Source organism: Silene latifolia, chromosome 5 (assembly GCF_048544455.1).
Source record: "Silene latifolia isolate original U9 population chromosome 5, ASM4854445v1, whole genome shotgun sequence".
Taxonomy (NCBI): Eukaryota; Viridiplantae; Streptophyta; class Magnoliopsida; order Caryophyllales; family Caryophyllaceae; genus Silene; species Silene latifolia.
Window position 1 is genome coordinate 11844424 of NC_133530.1, and position 21922 is coordinate 11866345.

General features: G+C 36.6%; 1 protein-coding gene across 2 annotated transcripts; it reads left to right on the plus strand.

Moving 5' to 3' along the window:
* The first annotated feature begins 14 nt into the window (after window positions 1–14).
* On the plus strand, window positions 15–9830 carry LOC141655898 (uncharacterized). Of its 2 annotated transcripts, XM_074462905.1 has the most exons (7): window positions 7920–8170; window positions 8304–8885; window positions 8980–9084; window positions 9186–9261; window positions 9343–9444; window positions 9554–9649; window positions 9760–9830. In XM_074462905.1, exons 2-6 carry the CDS (start codon window positions 8815–8817, stop codon window positions 9641–9643), a joined length of 444 nt encoding a protein of 147 aa, XP_074319006.1. In that variant the 5' UTR covers window positions 7920–8170; window positions 8304–8814; the 3' UTR covers window positions 9644–9649; window positions 9760–9830. The 2 variants fall into 2 exon arrangements, 1 of the variants encoding a protein (XP_074319006.1); XR_012548226.1 differs by lacking the exons at window positions 7920–8170; window positions 8304–8885; window positions 8980–9084; window positions 9186–9261; window positions 9343–9444 and adding an exon at window positions 15–290.
* The last annotated feature ends 12092 nt before the right edge of the window (window positions 9831–21922 follow it).

Consider the following 21922-nt stretch of genomic DNA (forward strand, 5'->3'; position numbering starts at 1 on the left):
TCAACACATTTTACTTCCCTCCAAAAAATACACTACCAAAACCTAAATTCTAAAAACCCCAATCCCTAAATCGCACTCCATCAAAACCTAATTAAAAACCCAATCGCTTGCACCTCCGGCGACCACACCACCATCGGCGACCACACCATCATCGGCGTCGTCGCCTCCGACACTCACAAACTGCTCTTGTCGTTCGTTTGCTTCCAATTCAGCGAAGTACTAATCATCCTTTGTCTTCTTGGTGATCGTTCGTCTGCTATTGTCCCTCTTTGTCTCCTTTCAATTCATTGGTAATTTGATTTCTTATCATTTATTTAATTATCCTTTGTCTTGGGTAATCACTATAGTAATGTCAAATTACTTTACTTTACTTTCTCACTTGAAAATCAATGATTATGTGAAGTGTGCTATAATAGACGAGTAAATTATGAATGATTGGTGGATTGGAAGTTAATTTATTAACGAGATATGAGCAATTTTGAATGATTGGTGAATTGGATGCTAATTTATCATCACATATACGCATGAGATTGTGATATTTAGTCTACTACTGATATTTATAAGCATAATAGGAAATCAAATATACGAGCTAAGAAGAATACATGTGTTGTACTATTTTATTCTACTAAGCAGTAAGCACCAATTCATAATATGTGTTTGATCTTTTTGGACATCCGATCCTAAGCATCAAAATAATAGAATATTGCTCAGTAGATTATCCGGAGCTTAGTTTTTTCATGAATTGGGTAATCACAATAGTAATTGGGTAATCACAATAGTAATATCAATTTACTTTCAATCCGTCTCATTGTAGACAGACACTATCCGTCAAAAGCTGCATGTAGAGGGATAGTGACCCTCTCAGAAAATACAAGTGAGAGGGAAAGTGGGGGTATCCATTTCCCACCCACTTGCACTATCCACTCTAAGCGTAAGACTCAGGGCTTCATGGCTGGCAATAACCAAAACTTAGATTACTAAAACTTAATAGTCTATTAATTCCAAGATTTGTCTTTTTAAACCCATTATATGGTATTTATTTCAATTGAAGAGTATGAAAGCTCTGTACAAAGAAATAATAAGAAAAATGAGAGAGGGAGAGGACAAATCAAATACCCATCTGCACATGTATCTGAACAAGAGTATAACAAATGGTTGGAAAATTAAGTGAATAAAGAAAATCATCCGTTAGTTTAACAGAAAATTAGACGGCAGTTTAAGTTTAGGTTATTGTTTAGATTACTTATTAAGTTGAGGGGTACACAACTACACAAGATGATTCACAAAAAGGAGGGGTATATTGTAGAAAAAAAAAATTGAGTGTACATCATAGAAAAACTCTTTTTAATATCACAAATTCTCATTTGTGATGGCGATATCCGTCACAAGCTTGTGACGGGTACTATTTCCTCTCATAAAATGTTCATTGAGAGGTGAGTGGGAAGCACATGGGGGTGCCCCACCTTGTCCCCTCTTCCTTTTTGTGAGAGGTCACAAGCTTGTGACGGGATTAACCCGTCACAAGCAAAACTAGCTGAATATATATTAGTTGATTTGCTACTTTAATTATTTCTGTTGAGCAACTTGAATCTCCTGAGTATTTGAATCAACGTACTAAGTATTTCTGTTGATTTGGGGCTTGAAATGATAGTGGAGTTGATAACATTATGTAGAGGAGCTTAAACTAGCATAAGAGTCCAATACAAACCAATAATTTCACACTTTTAGTTTAGACTAACTCTCAAGTTTCAGCGCATCTTCTTCAAGATAAGGCGTCTAAATCGTCTTCATTTGATTAAGGCTTAACAAGATGTCATCTACCGGACATCAGCTAATTAATTGGAAACTTGAAGTATTACACACTTATAGACTAGTATACTCTTGTGCTGATTGAATAGTTAATTTTGACGTCGATCAAGTGTAGTAGTTAGTTGATCTTCTTGTCTGGGCTTCGTCGATGTACGGGTTATTTGTTGCAGCATGATATGAATGGTGTTAGCATGTTGCTGGCCAAAAATGGCTGTTTACTCATTTGTGACCATTTTATTACTTTTAGAAACGTTTTACTTTAAACGGTCTCACAAAGATACCATGTGAAAACATATCGTCTGAGATTGCATAGTAGTAGTAATTTGCGGTCGATTTTTTATTTTCATTAACCGGAGCATAGTAAGCAGTCCAGTCCAGAATGTCATCAGTTATTTCTTAGTAAACACATTCTTTGATTGCTTCTTGTTTCAAGGATCTTATTTTGTATGGAGTTGTTTTTAATTGTCCCCTTTGCTATTGACATGTTTTTAAATTGCTTCTAGGTATTGTTTTTTTACCCATGGATCGAAGTTGGATGTATAATATGAAACGCTCAACTCTTGAATTTCGGACCTTAGTGAAAGAGAAATTTGTGAGATGTGCCGTGGAGAATGCAGTTAGAAAAGGAGAGACGCGCATATTATGCCCTTGTATTGATTGTGAAAATATGGAAAAAGTGTTAACCCCTGATGTTTGTGTGGATCATTTAGTTTTACGTGGATTTATGAAAGATTATACACGTTGGATATTTCATGGTGAACCCATAGGTCTTCCTGGAATAGAAATAGGTAGACAAGAGACACGAGAATATGTTAATGATGATGATATTGAAAGGGACCGACTAGATAGCTTGATTGATGACGTGCAAGTTAATTTTGAGGATGAGCCACGTGTTTTGGAGAGATTGCTAAGTGATGCGGAGAAACCTTTGTACCCTAATTGTGATAAGTTCACCCGTTTATCTGCTGTGATGAACTTAATGTCTTTAAAAGTGGAAAATAGGTGGAGTGATAAGAGTTTCACAGCCTTGTTAGAACTCTTAGATGACATGCTTCCCGAAGGCCACGTTCTTCCAAAATCTACTTATGAAGCCAAGAAAGTTATGTGTCCCATAGGTTGTGACTATGAAAAAATCCATGCATGTCCGAAGGATTGCATTTTATACCGCAAGAAATATAAGGATTTGCATGAATGTCCAAAATGTGGGACATCACGATATCGGGTGAAGGACAAGGATGGCAGTTGTGATAAAAAGAAAGGCTCTGCAAAGAAAGGCTCTCCAGCAAAGGTGGTGTGGTATTTACCTATAATACCAAGATTTAAACGCTTTTTTGCTAATATAAATGAAGCTAAGAAGTTAAGGTGGCATTCAGAAATGAGAAAAAAAGATGGCAAGCTTAGACATCCTGCTGATGCTCCTCAATGGAGAACAATTGATAGAATGTTTCCAGAATTTGGTAAGGATGCTAGGAATTTGCGTTTGGGCCTTTGCACTGATGGAATGAACCCTTTCTCTACGTTAAGTAGTCAGCATAGCACATGGCCTGTCCTTCTTTGTATATACAACTTGCCTTCTTATTTGTGTATGAAGCGCAAATACTTGATGTTGTCACTTCTTATACAAGGACCAAAGCAACCTGGAAACGATATAGATGTTTATCTAGAGCCTCTCATTGATGACTTGAGGTTATTGTGGGATGAAGGGGTGATGGTGTATGATGCAGTTGCAAAAGAAGATTTCAAATTGCATGCTATGTTGCTCTGTACTATAAACGATTTCCCTGCATATGGCAATTTGTCCGGATACTCGGTTAAAGGGAAAAAAGCATGCCCGATATGTGATGAAGGAACCGTAGCTCCTTGGCTTACTTATAGTGGTAAGAATGTTTACACAGACTATCGAAGATTTTTGCGACGAAATCACCCTTATCGCAAGATGAAAAAACCATTCAATGGGATGGTGGAGAATAAAATGGCTCCTATTCCACTAGAGCCAGATGAAGTATTTAAACAAGTCAAAGATATTAATGTTGTTTATGGAAAACCCAACCGTTTTCTAAAGAATGCAAAATATAAGAAGAAGTCTATATTTTGGGATCTTCCGTATTGGCAACATTTGCCCGTAAGACACTGTATCGACATTATGCATGTTGAAAAAAATGTTGCTGAAAGTCTTATCGGAACCCTTCTTAATATCCCCGGAAAGACTAAAGATGGGTATAAAGCAAGGAAAGACATTGAAGAGATGGGAATCCGGAAAGAGTTGGCACCACAAGAGAATGGAAAGCGTGCATATCTTCCTCCAGCTTGCTATACTTTGTCTAAGAAGGAAAAAACAATTGTGTGCGAGTGCATTCGTGGTATTAAGGTACCACATGGTTATTCTTCCAACATGAAAAATCTTGTTTCAATGAAGGATCTGAGGTTGATTGGTCTAAAATCTCATGATAATCATGTAATAATGCAACAGTTTTTGCCCGTTTCCATTCGATCAGTATTGCCAAAAGATGTCAGATGTGCAATTACAAGACTTTGTTTTTTCTTTAATGCAATTTATAGCAAAGTGATTGATCCCGACTCACTTGATAAGTTGCAAGCAGATGTCGTTGAAACTTTGTGTCAGTTGGAGATGTATTTTCCCCCTTCATTTTTCGATATTTCGGTGCATTTGGTTGTTCATTTGGTTAGGGAGGCTAAGTTATTAGGCCCCGTACACTTAAGGGATATGTATGCATTTGAGCGATATATGGGTATCTTGAAAGGATATACAAGTAATAGATATAGGCCGGATGCTAGTATTGTTGAAGGCTACATAGCTGGAGAGGTCATCGGATTTTGCAAAGATTATTTGGCAAATGTTCAACCATTTGGGCTTCCAAAATCTCGACATGAAGGAAGACTTGAGGGTAAAGGAACTATTGGAGAAAAGTGGGTGTCTCTGGATTGTGAAGAACTTAGTAATGCTCATTTTCATGTTTTACAACATCTTACTGAAGTTCATTCTTACCTTGAGGAACACATGCAAACATTAAGGGTTGAACATCCCTTAAAGAGTGAGAAATGGTTAGCTGAACAACATAACAAGTGCTTTGTGAAATGGTTTAGGGGTAAAGTGCTTGGCGAGTTGTCAAATACTCCTGACATAGTGGGTGAAACCGTTAAATGGTTAGCTTATGGCCCAAGTAATGAAGTTAAATCATTTGAAGGGTACGATATCAATGGCTATTGTTTTTATACCGAGCGTCAGGATAGTAGGAGTACAATGCAAAATAGTGGAGTTACATTAGTGGCTACATCTACTGAATTTGGCACTACTAGAGGTAGTACACCTATTCATAGTCAAATGCCATATTATGGGATCATTGAAGACATATTGGAGTTGCAATATGCAACATTCACGATTCCATTGTTCAAATGCAAATGGGCTGATAGTAAGAAAGGTTTACGCGTAGACGAGTATGGCTTTACATTGGTAGATTTTAGTAGACCGGGGTATAAAAATGAGCCTCTTATAATGGCTTCACAAGCGAAACAAGTTTTCTACGTCGTGGACCCAGTAAATGATAAGTGGCGTGTTGTGCTTCAAGGCAAGAGACGTATTCTTGGAGTGGATGATGTAGACGATGAGGAAGAATATGATCAATTTGATGATATTCCTCCTTTTTCTAATGGATTGCCAGTAATGCCCACTGAAAATGACACCCAAGCTAATTATGTAAGAGATGATCATAATGAGGGCATTTGGGAAGAGAAAAATTAAACAAAACATCAACAACATGGCATTTTGTTTGGTACATATTCTTATCAATTATCAACGGAAAGGTCTGTGCTAGTAGTATGCTAAAATAAGGAAAGTAAGAGGTTTTGTACTCTTTGACTTGTTCTCAGTTCATTGTTATGGTTATGGTGTTAGCTGGTGCACTAAGTTAGGACTTATGTAATAACTATTGATTTCATTTGTTGAAGTTTATATTCAAGCTGGTGATAGTACTTCTCTATCGTATTTGTTGTCGTCCTTGTTCAAGAGTTTACTCTCAAAATGGATGTATTGGTGTTTCGCTTTTAAAGGCCTTGATTTAGTATTAATTACATTTTTAACAAAAACAAAAATTGTTATGTTTTTATTCTGATCAGGCCATGTTGTTTAATGTGTAGGAATTTTATGATGGAGGATCATTCGGAGAGTGGCAGTAGTACCGATACCTCTGCCGATGAAAATACAAATAAGAATGGAAAAAGAAGCCGTCCTACACAAAAGCGAACACGAGGACCTACTAAATTGAAGAAGCTTGACGGTAAAGGTCCATTTCCGTTACAGTGGGATAATGCTGGTTGTCCAACGGGAGAATTTGCTACTAAGTTTGCAAGTTACTGTGGTAGGAAGGTTCGTAGTCAAGTGAACATCAATTTTAATGATTGGGATAAAGATGTTGATGCTAGTCTTAAAAATTTACTTTGGACGGTTATAGCTGTAAGTCTCTTTATTTTGTAATTACTTTTTCATTCAAACTTACTTGCTAATATATACAGCTGTAATTAATTTTTGTTTTTATTTTTTAGAAAAAATATCAAGTTCATGAGAGACATAAGGCGACTGTTCTCGCTTCTTGTGGGAGTAAGTGGAAAGATTTTAAGGGAAAGTTAACTCTGAGGTATATACGTAACAAACATCCCAAGTATGATTCACCGGCTGACTGTTATAGCTTTATTGAACCTGCTGATTGGGAGAAATTCAAGAAATCCAGAGAGACTGAAGAATTCAAGGTGATGTTATGATTCCTGTGAACAATATGTTCTTATTATAGATTCATTCTCTGAATTGTTTTTTTACAATTGGTTATTTCAGGAAATAAGTAGGAAAGCTTCAGAAAGTCGTAGGCAAAGTAACCATCCACATCTCATGGGTAGGCGGGGATATAACCAAAGGGTGGCTGAATGGATAGCTGAATCTTCTACGTCTTCTTCTTCACCAAAATCGGTTAGCGATTTAGTTCTTGATCGTAGTTGGCGTTGGATTAAGGGAAGGACTAAATCTGACGGGAAGGTTCCAAATAAGAAGACTCAAGAAGTTGCAGACGAAATGGTTAGTGTGTTCATTATATTTTACATAATGCTATTAAGTGAAAATGGTCGAAAGAAATAATATGTTTAATAAGATATAGGATCTTTCCAGAAACTAAGTCTGCCTATGAAGTGCATATATCTTCCTCTTGAATACAAAGCATAGTAATTTTATTTAAAATTCGACATGGAATTATAATTTAACTTAAGCTTGTTGTTCAGTACTTCAGTATTCCAGATATGATCTCTCGTGGCTTGTACACTAGAAAAAGAGAAGCGAACATTCTGCATTAAGACCCTTGATCTTTTACCAATATTTTTCCATGCTAGAGAATTCTTACTGTATATTGTTGCTAATGGAGTCGGAAACTTGAATGCCCATAACGCTGAATAATGAGCAATATACAGGCGCCATGTGTTTGTTATATTTTACATAATGTTATTAAATTAAAATGGTTGAAATAAATAATATGTCTATTATTGTGTTATATATTGTGTAACTTTGTTTTGTATCATATCAGGTTGAATGGAACAAGAAGGTAGCTTCTGGAGAATTTGTTCCTAATAGATATGATGACGTCTTATCACGTAGCCTAGGTAAGAAGGAACACCCGGGTCGAGTGAGAGGATTCAGTGCAGGAGTTACTATCAAGGACGTGTTCGGATCATCGCATCGGACTTCTCAAAGGTCTAAGGGACTATGTGAGCGAGAAGTAGCTGAAATTACTCAGAGAATCCAGAAGGAAGCTCAAGAGTCCATTAGCCACCTTGTTCGACAAGAGGTGACTGGGATATTAAAGCGAATCGGAATGCATGTACCAGAAGATATTGATGAATATCAGAGTAGTTGTCAATCAGTGGACCCGCTCAAAATTCTAAAAACGAGCGAAGAAACATATCTAATCCCTAATCCCAAAGATTTAAAGGTATTTTCTGTACTAAGACTCATTCAATTTACTATACCTCATACTTATATGACAAACAACGTAGTGGTTTACTATACTTATTGATTTGGATACACAATTTTATGACTTTTTAGGAGCCAACAAAGTGTCGGCTAACTTGTATTCATGATGGGGTGATTTTCAATGTTGCCGAAGGTACCGTTTACCCAAAACAAGATGACACAGAGTTAGTCCATGGTACGCCATTACTTGTTAGTAATATGAGAGTGTCAATAGATAAAGTTTTGGAAGGAAGCGCCCCACTTCCCGTTCCCACTCAATATCTAGAGCGTGTAGCAGATGCAGCCGGAAGTTATGTCCAGTGGCCTAAGGAGCTAATTGCGTTTGGAGACGAGGTACGCATGTATAAATTAAATTTTAAAAAGTTGTATAACTGCTTTATTGTTTCTTTTTTTGGTAGAATGTTAGCTTATCAGTCAACTAAGATCAACCAATGACATATAGTTTTTTCCAATTTTTTTTCATAAGGAATCACTTTTTGTTCCTTCGACCGCCAATAAAGAAAAACAAACTTCCAAAGTTTCTGCCATCAAGCCAACAAGTGAGCCTAAGATTGATGATTGTATATCGACTATTGGACCTGAATGTAAGAAGTTACAGGATTTGCTTTCGTTCATGGTTCCTGAAGCAAAAGTCTTTGATGTAGTATTGCCATCGAAACTATTTTTCTTTGAGATGGATAAAACCATATTCGTAACGGAGGAAGATATTAACCAACTACTTCGCATGGCTTTCTTGAATGTGTCATGTATTCAATTGTTCATGATGTAAGTAATAATATATTCTTCTCTTTTTTATCCATATACTAAATTTAAAGTATATAAATAGTTTTTGATGATGTGATTTTAATTTTTTTGTCTATGTAAGGTATTTACAAAAGCATTGTGAGGAAAAAAATGAAGGCTCGTCTTCAATTGCTTTTTTGTGTCCAACAATCATATCTCAAATATGCGATAAAAAAGAGCGCAATGATGAAGTAATGACGTATGTGGAAAATAGCTTAATTAAAATGAAAAATGTTGGTGTCGTATTAGTACCATTTTGTCAAGAGTAAGTATATATTTTACCAATTTGGTGATCTTTATTTATATTTTACTCTATTTTTTGGATATTTTTAAAAAATAATTGTTTTAATTATATGTAGAATGCATTGGACGCTGATAATTCTTTGCCCACTTACACAAGAAGCGTTTTTTTGTGACCCTATGTCTAAAAGGCGTGATGTCACCTTTAAATATCTCTTCCTAGGGTATGTAAAGCACCTTTATTTGCATTTATTACCAACACTACACATACGCATTTTTGAAAAAATTGTCAATTTAACCATCAATAATTATATTTTTTTTATAGTGCGTTTCGAGGTTTTAAGGCTCGTGCAGGTTATACTTTGAAATCAGGGATGTCATTAAAATGGAGCAACTTAGAAGTAAGTTTCTTAGTCATTTTTGTTTTATAGCTCTATTATGTTGAAAGTGGATGAGTAACCTTTTGTTATTGGTTTTTTTAGTGTCACCAACAACCTGGAAGTACCGAGTGTGGTTATTATGTCATGCGGTACATGTTAGATATTGTGAGGCATTACAATCCAAATATAGCTGATTATAAGAAGGTATTTAATATTTAAATGATAAGTTTTGACATAATTACTGAACATACTAACGATAATTTTTGTATTGTCACGTTTAATTATACATATGTTCTTTTTGATGTATTGATAGTGGTTTGGATCACAAAAGGCTTATACGGTTGAAGAAGTCAACGAGGTTCGAGAACTATGGGCTACTTATTTGATGACGAATCATCTCTAGTTGTAGGTAATTATGTCATACTCATTATATTAAGACGGGTTTACACAAGTATTTGTTGTAAGTTTGATTAACATGCTGACTATTAGATTGTAACTCAGTTATTCAAAATATTTCAGGTTCATACTCTAATTACTACTTCTTGGAAATGTTAACACAAATAGGGAAGGCCTTTAAGATTCTTATGATGCAGGTAACTTGTATGGCTTCATATTGTCGTTTATTGTTGTGTTAAGTGTTCTGATTTAGCTCTAAAAACTACAAATACAGTGTATTTTATGCATCTTTTCCGAGTTATTATGCGGCTGCTCCAATTTTGTGCTTATTTGTGGTAAGCACTAAGCCACCAAGAACCATGGCAACATTTTAAAAACTTTGCAATAGGCGTGTTTGGTATACATAGTATATGGACATTGCCATTTGGTATAATTTTTAGCAACTTTTTGGGTACAATTCTTGTTGTTTATATCTTGTGAATTTTAGCTCGAATCTCTAATATGTTATCATCTTGCTAAACTTATGTTGGAATAGTTATAATTGGCTTTTACCTTTAAATGGTGATGGTTCGAGTTTTTTCTGGTGGTGTTGATGGAATTGGGACAAAGCCAAGATCTCAAATAGTTGTAGCTTGTTTACATCCTAGTCATATTGCAACCGCCTGTTACTCCCTCCTCCATTTTTCTTATCAATCTTTTTCATATTCTCTTATTAACGTAGGTGGAAAATAATAAGACGCGTGAAGTCATCAAATTTTCAAGAGAAGCAGGAAGAGAAATGGCGGGTGATCTATCAACACAAACTTGTTAGCATTTTTTAGGGGTAATTGGTTATGATGTATTTTGTGACTATGAAATATTAGTTTATGTTATTCAGAACTAGAACTTGTATTATATTTGGAAATACGTATGTACACTAAGTATGTTGGTTTATCTTATAAAATAGACCAAGTTATTTTGCCTCAATTTGTTACGAAATGTAAATTGTATTTGCGACTATAGGTTTGCAGAATAGTAGCTGAATAGTAGCGTATACAAATGGGCATTTCTTGTAAAAAAAACATGGGCATTTGGCTACGGTTGTACAACTATTAACCGTGGCCTCATGTTAACTTTTGGCTACGGTTAATGGTTACGAACCGTAGCGTTATGTTTACTTTTGGCTACGGTTAATAACTAATAACCGTAGCCTTAGATGGACTTATGGCTACGGTTGTGAACCGTAGCCTTTTCTCCACCACTTATGGCTACCCCCTGATTTGCTACGGTTGCACAACCGTAGCCATATGCCTTTTTTAACCGTCGCCGTATGCCATTTCTGTACTAGTGATACTATCTAATCTTCAGTAGATCTTCAGTAAACGAATCGTCTCTTCACAAGTCTCTCATCTTGAGTCTCGTGGTTGTTATTTGATCTTGATCTTGAACATTACGATCAAATGTCTTTGAAGTTGTACCTCCTTGGTCCAAACTTCAAGCTTGCGTCATTGTAATTGTTCCTTTCTAAATTAAGACTTGAGCACACAATTACACGCATATGTTTATAATATTAAGTCCACATACAAATCATTACTGTTATTATCAAAACAACTAATTAGGACTAAAGGTCCAACAAATTCCCCCTTTTTGATGATGACAAGTCTCATATGATTTGTGTCTAAGTCTAGTTCCCCCTCAACATAATACTTCCCAAATTATAGAACAGTTGAGCGCAGAAACTAATAATCTTTTCAAAGTTATAACTATAGAATGCCTTGAGAGAATTAACTTGAGACGGTCGCAAATCATAAAAACAATTCTCTCTCTTGGCATCATTGAAAAGATGAGAAGAAACATAAAACAACTAGAATAATATATTATGAGACAAGAATTAATCATGAAAAACATATTATATTAAACGCAATCTAGTTCTTAATTAGCATAATAATATTATAAACCTGCAATCACACAAGGAATAAAATGCGAAATTGAAAAGGCTAATATCCATAAGAATGGACTTTTATTGTGAGCAAAGGAATTAAAAAGATAAGGCTAGGTTGGAAATTTGGATGGGAGGGCGAGATGGTCACGGGTGGTAGGGGCTCGGTGGTCGTGACCTCGGACGGGTCCGGAACTCCAAATCCTCGAGTCGTGCGTGACAATGGTCTAGGAGTGCAGCTTGAGCAGTTAATCGAGTGTCGAAATTACCAATCCTCAAAGGCATAGCTTTAACTGCTTCATATATCGTATGCATCTCAGACCTCATCTCCTTATATATTTTTTTTCCTCGGTGCCTTCCTCTTTTTTTTTTCGGTGCCCTTTTTTTCGTCAACTTTTCCTTTTTTTTTTCGTGCTTTCCTTTTTTTTTTCGGTACTTTCCTTTTTTTTTCGGCACTTTTTTTTTTTTTGGTATTATCTCCTATTTCTTATATGATAAGAAAAAGAAAATAATCCTATTTGATGTGAGATATGGAAAGAATCTTTTGTGTTGGTGTTTAGGCAGGATTTGTGTAGGAATATAATAAGATAGAAATATCTTTATTATATTTAGGCATTTTAATGTAGATTTTGTCGAATTTTTGTAAGAATATGTGATTATACAGAATATTAAATATTACCATACACATAAGCAAGATATAACACGTAAAATAAACATTATTTAACATAATTAAACTTGCAACAAAATATACGGACACAATCGTACAATCTCATCTTCCTAGCCAGTCATTCAGGTTCCCAGACATAATTATGACGGATTTAACTATCGCTAATTAAACCAATCTCTAGTCTCAATAACTCAAAGCGTTTTCTAGCTAACGGCTTAGTCAAGATATCAGCCCATTGCCTTTCGGTACTACAAAATTCAAGTGAAATGTTGCCTTTCTCTACATGATCTCGTAGAAAATGGTGTCTAATATCTATATGTTTGGTCCTCGAGTGCTGAGCTGGGTTTTTAGAAATTACTATAACACTCGTATTGTCACACATAATAGGCATACGACCTACATTTATACCATAATCACATAGTTGTTGCTTTAACCAAAGTAATTGAGAACATACCGATCCAAACAGATACATACTCGGCTTCAAAGATGAGACATTGCAATTGAATTTTGTTTCTTTAATCCCCATGTGATGATACAAGGTCCAACAAACGTTGCATACCCAGAAGTGCTTTTCCTATCTAAAGAGCATCCTGCATAATCTGCATCTGAATACCCTACTAGATCGAAATTACACTCAAGTGGATACCATAAGTACAAATTTGATGTACCAATTAAATATCTCAAGATACGTTTAACTGCAATCATATGTGACTCTTTAGGACACGATTGATATCGCGCACAGACACATACACTATACATTATATCAGGACGACTTGCAGTTAAATATAAAAGTGAACCAATCATACCTCGATATGTAGTCTCATCGACACACTTACCATGTTCATCTATAGTTATCTTCTTTTCAGGTACCATAGGTGTATCGTAAGATTTTGCATTTTCCATACCGAATTTTCGAATCAGTTCCTTGATATATTTCTGTTGGTAAATCTTTATACCATCCTTTGTTTGTTGAATTTGTAAACCTAGAAAGTACTTCAATTCTCCCATCATGCTCATTTCAAACTCAGAAGTCATTAGATCTGAAAAATACTTGCACAATTTTTCATTAGTAGAACCGAATATGATATCGTCTACATAAATTTGCACAACAAGTAAATTAGAACCCTCAGATTTTAGGAACAAGGTTTTATCGACAGATCATCTTATAAAATTATTTTGTAATAAAAACTTGGATAATCTGTCATACCATGCCCTTGGAGCTTGTTTCAAACCATATAAAGCTTTGTCTAATTTATAAACGTGGTTTTGAAACTTGCTATCTAAAAATCCGGGAGGTTGTTCTACATAAACTTCTTCTTCCAAATAGCCATTAAGAAATGCAGTCTTAACGTCCATTTGGAATAATTTTATTCCTTTATGAGCAGCAAAGGCAATAATGAGACGAATAGCCTCAAGTCTTGCTACGGGTGCAAAGGTCTCGTCATAATCGATCCCTTCTTGTTGATTGTAGCCTTGGACAACTAGTCGTGCCTTGTTTCTTATAATAAGTCCTGCATCGTCCAATTTATTTCTGAACACCCATCTTGTACCAATAAAAGTTCGATCACTAGGTCGTGGCACTAAGTGCCATACCTTATTGCGTTCGAATTGTTGAAGCTCATCTTGCATAACAGTTATCCAATCAGGTTCAGTAAGAGCTTCTTTAATATTGGTAGGTTCAATGGTTGACAGAAAAGAGAAGAACGAGCAAAAATTATTTAAGGACCTTCTAGTTTTAATGCCGTGTTCTAGATCCCCTAGGATTTTGTCCAAAGGGTGGGAGCTTTGATGTTTCCACTTTTTAAGAATTCTAGGCTCATTATCATTTGATGGACTAGCATCATCTGCGTGATTCATTAAATGAAAGACGCTAACCGAATCCAATTCATGATTCCAGTTCAGAAGGACCTTGGCCCTGTGCCGTTTGGAGAATGACAAGAAATCCAAGAATTTCTAGGGGCGGACTAGCATCATCTGCAGACGAGGAATCATGACTTGTTCCCCCTGAGTTGGACTCGGGATTTTCTTCAGAAGTATCACTAACTTCATTAGAAATATCATGATTTGGATCGGAAGTTACAACATCATTAGGTATAACTTCAAGATCTTTTTCCTTATCTAAGGAAGGGTCAATAGTATCATTAACTACGGACTCATCACTTCTCTTAGGATCGTTTGCAGAATTATCTAGTTCATCATTGATACCTTGAATATCTTCATCTTCCTTTAAGGGCTCATTTCTTGCTAAGAAGAAATCGGGCTCATCTGGATCCTCTTCTTCCTGTTCAACTCTATCAAACACATTATCTTCGTCAAAGCGAACATAAACACTTTATTCTATGCGCAAGGTTATTTTATTGAACACTTTGTAAGCTTTACTATGATCCGAATATCCCAGAAAGACAGCTTCGTCACTTCGGGGGTCAAATTTTCCTAAATTGTCTTTTCCATTATTGTGAACAAAGCATTTGCTCCCGAAGCAACGGAGATGTGATATATTGGGTTTTCTCCCTCTTAAAAGTTCATAGGGAGTCTTTTTCAAAATAGGTCGGATCATAGCTCTATTATGCACATAGCATGCGGTACTAACAGCTTCTGCCCAAAAACTTCTAGGGAGGCCACTACACAAAAGCATAGTACGAGTCATATCCTCTAGGGTTCGACTCATACGTTCCACGACACCATTTTGTTGTCGGGTACGTGGTGCCGAGAAGTTATGTCCCACACCATTTTCCCTACAAAATTCTATAAACAATTGATTATCAAATTCCGTGCCGTGATCCGTCCGAATCGAAATAAGCTTTTTATCATATTTATTTTGGGCAAGCTTCATTAATACCACAAATTCATCGAAAGTTTCATCTTTAGAGGAAAGAAAGATTGGCCAGACATACCTTGAGTAATCGTCGACTAGAACAAATATATACTTTGATCCACCTCGGCTTCTAACTTTCATAGGTCCACATAAATCCATGTGTACCAACTCAAGTGGTCGTTTAGTGCTAACTACTCTTTTAGGTTTAAATGAGGATCTAACATGTTTGCAGCGGGCACATGAGTCACACATTGTCTCTTGCTCGAATTTAATTGAGGGCAAGCCTTCAACTAAATCCATAGACTTAAGTTTCTTTAAAATAGTTGGACTAATGTGTGCAAACCTCTTGTGCCACAAGCTAGAATTGTCTGAGGTTGCTTTCATACACGAGAAGGAACTTGTATTGACAACATTTAAGTCAATCATATACACATTCCTCATACGGTGACCCTCAAGTAAAACATTACTAGTACCTTCAATTATGATACGACAAGCATTGGCATGAAAAACAACTTTGTTACCTTTGTCACATAATTGAGAAATACTAAGAAAGTTATGTTTAAGACCACTTACCAGATATACGTTATCGATTAAATGAGAGGTTGAAATTCCAAATTTTTCTACTCCAATAATCCTACCCTTCTTTTTATCTCCAAAAGTAACCTTGCCACCAAAGAAGGGCTCTAGTGAAAGAAAAAGATTTCTGTCTCCTATCATGTGTCTCGAGCATCCACTGTCGAGATACCATAGATTATTTTCTTTCACTACTACCTGCAAATGAATCAAATACAACTTTTAGGTACCCAAGCTAAGTTGGGTCCTTTATGGTTAGTGACTCTGTAGATTTGATCCTTTCTAACCCATACTTGTCTTATTATTCTTTTGGCTTTCACATTGGGTTGTCTTGGTCTTTGTCTAACAATCGGAACATAAGGTACTCTAGGTTTTGTTCTAACAGAAGTAACTCTTGGTCTAGTACCTTCATGAGATGCTCTAGGTTTGGTATTATGAACTTTAGACTTGAATGTATGCTTTTGATTCTCATTTATTTTGTTTGATTTTGGTGGAACCGGTGAGTAATCAAAAGCCATATCATAAGTCCATCTAAACTCATTATTACGTTCTTCGTTGTCGTTAGATTCATCTATAGTTGAGACATCATCTTCCACTATGAAATCACAAGTCTTAACAGATTCGACATTCTTTTGCTTATCCAAAGCAAGTTTGACACAATTGACTTGAATATGTCTAGTAGAGCCACAGTAATTGCAAATCAAGTATTCTGGAAGATTAACATATTTTCTTTTTCTGAAATCGTGATCAGAAAGATTAGATTTGCATTTATCATGGTCTCTACGGCTATAGCATTCATGACCAAGTCCCATCTTCATGTTATTATCAGATTGTTCAGTAAGGAAGTTTAAAACCTTTGTGCTTCCTTCCCACTTATCATGAACTTTTCGTGCATATAAGAGTAATTCTTTCAAGGACTCAATTTCTTTTTCACATTTCGAATGATCTACACTTGAATCCTTGGAAGAGTTACCTTTCTCAAAATCTTCACGAAATTTATCAAAACGTTCATTCAAAACACGTTTCTCATTTTCATGTTGTTTCTTAAGTTCAAACATACTATCACTAGCTTCTTTCAATTGCTTAGAGAGAAATGTAATTTCTCTCTTATGTTCGAAAACCACACTATCTTTGCCATTAAGTTCATCTTTTAAAATCTCATTGACTTTCTTCAGCTCAGAAGTTATAGCATCACTAGCTGTAACTTTGGCTTGAAGATGCTTAATGTTGAGTTTGAGCTCTGAAGTTATGGCATCACTAGCCTTAACTTTAGATTCAAGAGCGTTCTTCTCAGCATTTGTCATGTCTGAAGTTATAGTTGGAGTAGCCATAACTTTAGATTTGAGCTTTTTGGCTTTAGCTTTTAGAATTTGGTTTTCCTCAGCAATGTCTAGAATTTGTTCCTGAAGGTCTCTTAACTCTAATTTCTGTTCATGACAAATATCAAGGGTTTCTTCAAAGGTCTTAATTAAAGCACTCTTAGAAAATTTCTTAACTTGCTTTTTAAGTTCAAGAAGACTTACCTCTTCATCCTATGAATCTGAATCTGAATTTCCAACAAGACACATCTCAGCATTTGAAGCATTACTTTCATTGTCGCTGTCGGAGAATAGGTCAAGACTGACGCTGCTTAGGCAAAGATTGGCAGTTTCTTCTTCATCTTCGGATTCGCCATCTTTAGAGTCCAAGTCTCCCCAACAATAAGCCATCAAAACTTGTTTAAATTCCTTCTTTGTCTTGTTACGTTGATCTTTGTCCTTTATTTTCTTCCATGTGGGGCAATCTTTGATCATATGATCATTATCACCACACTTGAAGCATCAAAGGTTAGAGAAGGACCCTTTTGACTCAAAAGTTTTCTTGGGAGTTATTTGCTTTGATTTGTTATTTGTTTTATTTTGATTTTGATTGAAGGACTTTTTCCTAATTCGTTTAACAAACAACACGGTTTCATCTTCAATATCTGAAGAATCATTAATATTCCTAGACTCAGCTTGTAAGGCCATCTTTTTGCTTGTGCCAGCTTCCTCCTCATCCTGATTCAGAGTAATCTCGTGAGCCATTAAGGTTTCGAGTAGCTCTTGATAATATAACGAAGTTAGGTCCTTACATTCCTCTATGACATACACTTTATGTCTCCATCTGCGAGACATACTTCTAAGAATTTTTCTAGCAATTTCCTCAGACTCAAATGTTCTTCCTAAATTCTTTAGCTCATTGATGATACTAGAAAAGCGAGAGGACATGCTGTCAACTGACTCATTTTGCTCCATGGCAAACAACTCGTATTTTCGCATTAACAATGCCATACGTTGCTTTTTGACAACAACGGTTCCCTCATAGGCTAATTCTAGACCATCCCATATTTCCTTGGCAGATGAACTGGTTGAGAAACGATCGAATTCAGTTGCAATCATACCGTTTTGCAATAAGCTTATTGCTTTTGAATTCTTCTCAGTCTTTTTATAATCCGCCTCAATATAATCCTCTTCATTCTTTTCGACGGTAGTGCCATTAGTGGTTGCAAGTAAGATCTTATTCGGACCATTCTTGATAATCAACCAGCACTCCCAATCGTTACCTTTAATGAAATGGGTCATCATATTCTTCCATAAACCATAGTTCTTCCCATTGAATATAGGACACCTAAGGTGTTTGGAATCCATTTGATAAAAAATAAATGCAGCGGAAAAACGATAAATAGACTCAAAAAAAAAAGATCAGACTCTAGCTGTTAGGCTATCAAGAGCAAGAGGCTCTGATACCAATTGAGGAGTCTATTGATCGAATACGAAAGAGGGGGGGGGGGGGGGATTGAGTATTAAAAACGATGCCCACTTTTTCGAAATATATGATGTAAAATTAATTATTTGATTTTATTGATTAAAATCAACTAATTAATTTACTAATAAGCGGGAAATCGAAATACCAAAAATAAAGAAAGAGAGAAAGAGAGACACACATGATTTTTGAAGTGGTTCAGTTTCACAAGTCGAAACCTACGTCCACTATTCTTGATTAATAATTTTTAGTACCTTTCTATGGATTACAAAAATTATCAATCCACTCGTATAATCAACTATATGATTATAACTCAGATTGAATATCGTTAAATACTCTAGATTGCTCTTACGTTAATAAGAAAAGTACAACGATAAATACTAATCTCACGTTATGCGAGTGAGTATAATATCTTTGTGTACTTAGTATCCTATAACGATTTCTCTTTGAGTGATTGACAAATATGATGCGCAACTTTTGTATAAGCAATTTGTAAAATAAGAATTAAAGCTCAAATAATTTTTGCTTAAATATTTTTCTCTTGAAAGTGTAGATGTGTGTCACTTTTAATTGTTGAATGAAGAGAGGTATTTATAGTTGTAGGGAATTAAGGTTTTAGAATATTTTGGAAGGTGTAAAACCCTAAATGACTTGATGAACAAGTAGGAGGCTAGGGTTAAGGAGTGGATCGGCCTCTAGGGTTTCGGCCGGCCCCTAGGGCTTTCTTCGGTCCATTCGGCATCCATAGCCCACAACAAATCGAGATAGAATTTTAGTTGAAACCCTAGGTTGCATGACGACATAAATATCGTGTTACAAACCAATAGTACATCCAACTTAAATTCTAATTAAATAATTCCAATTATATAAATACTCTCTTATTTTTACAAAACATTAAAAATATATTTTCCAAAAATTAACGCATCATTTTTGTCTAGTAGTGAAGTTATGGCTATGAGGTCATACCTTCACTAACCTTTCAATCAAACAAAGTAAAACCATTACCGGATGACGACCTATACTATCTAATCTTCAGTAGATCTTCAGTAAACGAATCGTCTCTTCACAAGTCTCTCATCTTGAGTCTCGTGGTTGTTATTTGATCTTGATCTTGAACATTACGATCAAATGTCTTTGAAGTTGTACCTCCTTGGTCCAAACTTCAAGCTTGCGTCATTGTAATTGTTCCTTTCTAAATTAAGACTTGAGCACACAATTACACGCATATGTTTATAATATTAAGTCCACATACAAATCATTACTGTCATTATCAAAACAACTAATTAGGACTAAAGGTCCAACATAAATATTGATGGTGTGCATAAAAATTGTACATAGTGTTCATGGGAGCGAGATTTGTGTAATCCATTGATATGTATATTATGAATTTGATTTTGTAAAAATGATATTTTGTTACAATTGTCTGAGAATTATTTGAACTTTAGTTTGTTTGATGTGACTTTATTAGAAATTTCTAAAATCATATCCATCCAGCAAATGCATACTTCTGTTACTTAAATTTGGCCAGAGCGGTGTCAACCTGCACCTAAATGGAAGCGCAGGCCCTAAGTTGACCTGTGTCATGGGCAAGTCGGCTGGCCCACCTGAAGAAGCTAAAACAACCAGGTGACTTCACAAGTAGTCATGGCCATGGCCCCGTATTCAGCTTCAGCTGAAGATCTTGAGACTACAGATTGCTTCTTGGATTTCCATGATATGAGGGATTGGCTCAGAAGGATGCAAAAACCTGTAGTGGACTTGCGACTGAAGGCACAAGAAGCCGGTCGAAATTACGATAAGTGTTAGCTTAGTATTTGAACCTCGGCAAAAAGTACACCCTGTCCTGGAGCAGACCTCAGATATTTCAAGACTCGCGTCGCCCGTGCATATGATCGAGGTAGGAGCTGCAGAAATTGACTCAAGAATTGGACTGAAAATGCAATATCTGGTCTGGTGATGGTTAAGTAGATGAGCTTTCCCACCAACTGTCTGTATGCCTCAGGTTGTGGTAAAGGAGTTCCTTTGCCAGGTTCTAATTTAAGAACGGGATTGACTGGTAGCTTTAGAGATTTGGAACTGTCTACATTAAATGTTTTCAGCAAATCCATGGTATACTTCCTCTGAGAGAGAAAGATGCCTGCTGTGCTTCTTTCAACCTCAAGCCCTAGGAAGTATTTTAGTTCTCCTAGATCTTTCATGTGAAAGGATGAGTTCAGTTGATCTTTAAGTGCCTGAATAGCAGATGGATCATCCCCTGCAATGACCATGTCATCCACATACACAAGGACAACTGTGGTGTGGCCATGATGTTGTCTTATAAAAAGGGAGTGATCTGCATGGGACTCGCTCGAAATTGCATTGCAAAGCAAGAGACGGGAGAGCTTGGAAAACCATTGCCTAGGAGCCTGTTTGAGTCCATAAAGGGACTTGAGTAACTTGCAAACTTTGCTTGCTGTTTGAGGATCACACTCCCCCTGTCCCTCAAGGGATATAACACCATCACAATACCCAGGAGGAAGCTTCATGTACACCTCTTCCTCAAGATCCCCCATGTAAGAAAGCATTAGCCACATCCATCTGGCAAGTTGTCCAGTCCTTCATTGAGATCACAGCAAGGAGTGCTCGGACTGTAACACCCCCGCACACCAGAACGCCTTACCAAGGACCATTCCAGTGTATGACGGTGTCACCATCTCGGTTTCCCGAGGAGGTAGATCAAATTAGACAATACAAGAACAATATTATATTATTAGAATATCTGTCACAATATCATTCTATTCAAAGTCTCTAAAATAAGGTACAATTACAACACTTGTGATTCTACATCTCTAGACCAGTAGCGTGATGACTCGATCCCTCCAATACTAGTAGCCGTAATCAACAATACCTGCTAAGCCAACTGCTCACCATCCCCGAATGGATCACCGCAGATACCACAAAACAACACGGGTCAAGATCGACTAATCAAATATAAGACAAGACAATAAGGTAAACAGCTGATCATCCACTATCCCAGCCTCACCACATCGCACCGTAACCGACTACACCGCGAAGTGTGTAGCCCTGCCAGATTACCTATCGCAACAGGTAATCCTCGCCGCTAGTGGGTGACCGCAGTCCATTCCCACCTAGTCCAGCTCATCATCGAGCGACTAACACTCCCTGTCCTTTAATGTGCACATCCCCTCCCGTGACGGGTTCCACGGAGGGCGAACTAGGGTGTGAAGCCACTCCCGCAAGTGACTCCACCACAATCACACCCACAACATCACATGTAACAGCCCAAGGTAACCTGCTAGCGTGATATTGTCCGCTTTGGGAGACACAACCCCCTCACGGCTTTAAAACGCGTCACACTAGGAAGAGGTAGCCACATGATTATAAACCATGCTTCGTTCCCCTCTTCTACCGATGTGGGATGGTCACCATCCCTCCTCCCCAAAGGAGAAGGCAGCGTCCTCGCTGCCCACCGGCACAGGCCCCGGCTCTGATACCAACTGTGACACCCTCATTTATTGCGGAAAAGTAAACA

What these genes read in the sequence shown, in the direction of transcription:
- LOC141655898 (XM_074462905.1), top strand. Translation starts at nt 8,815, where the DNA reads ATGACGTATGTGGAAAATAGCTTAATTAAAATGAAAAATGTTGGTGTC. An exon ending in TTAGTACCATTTTGTCAAGA is followed by an intron (nt 8,886 to 8,979) that starts GTAAGTATATAT and finishes AATTATATGTAG; the next exon opens with AATGCATTGGACGCTGATAA. An exon ending in ATATAGCTGATTATAAGAAG is followed by an intron (nt 9,445 to 9,553) that starts GTATTTAATATT and finishes ATGTATTGATAG; the next exon opens with TGGTTTGGATCACAAAAGGC.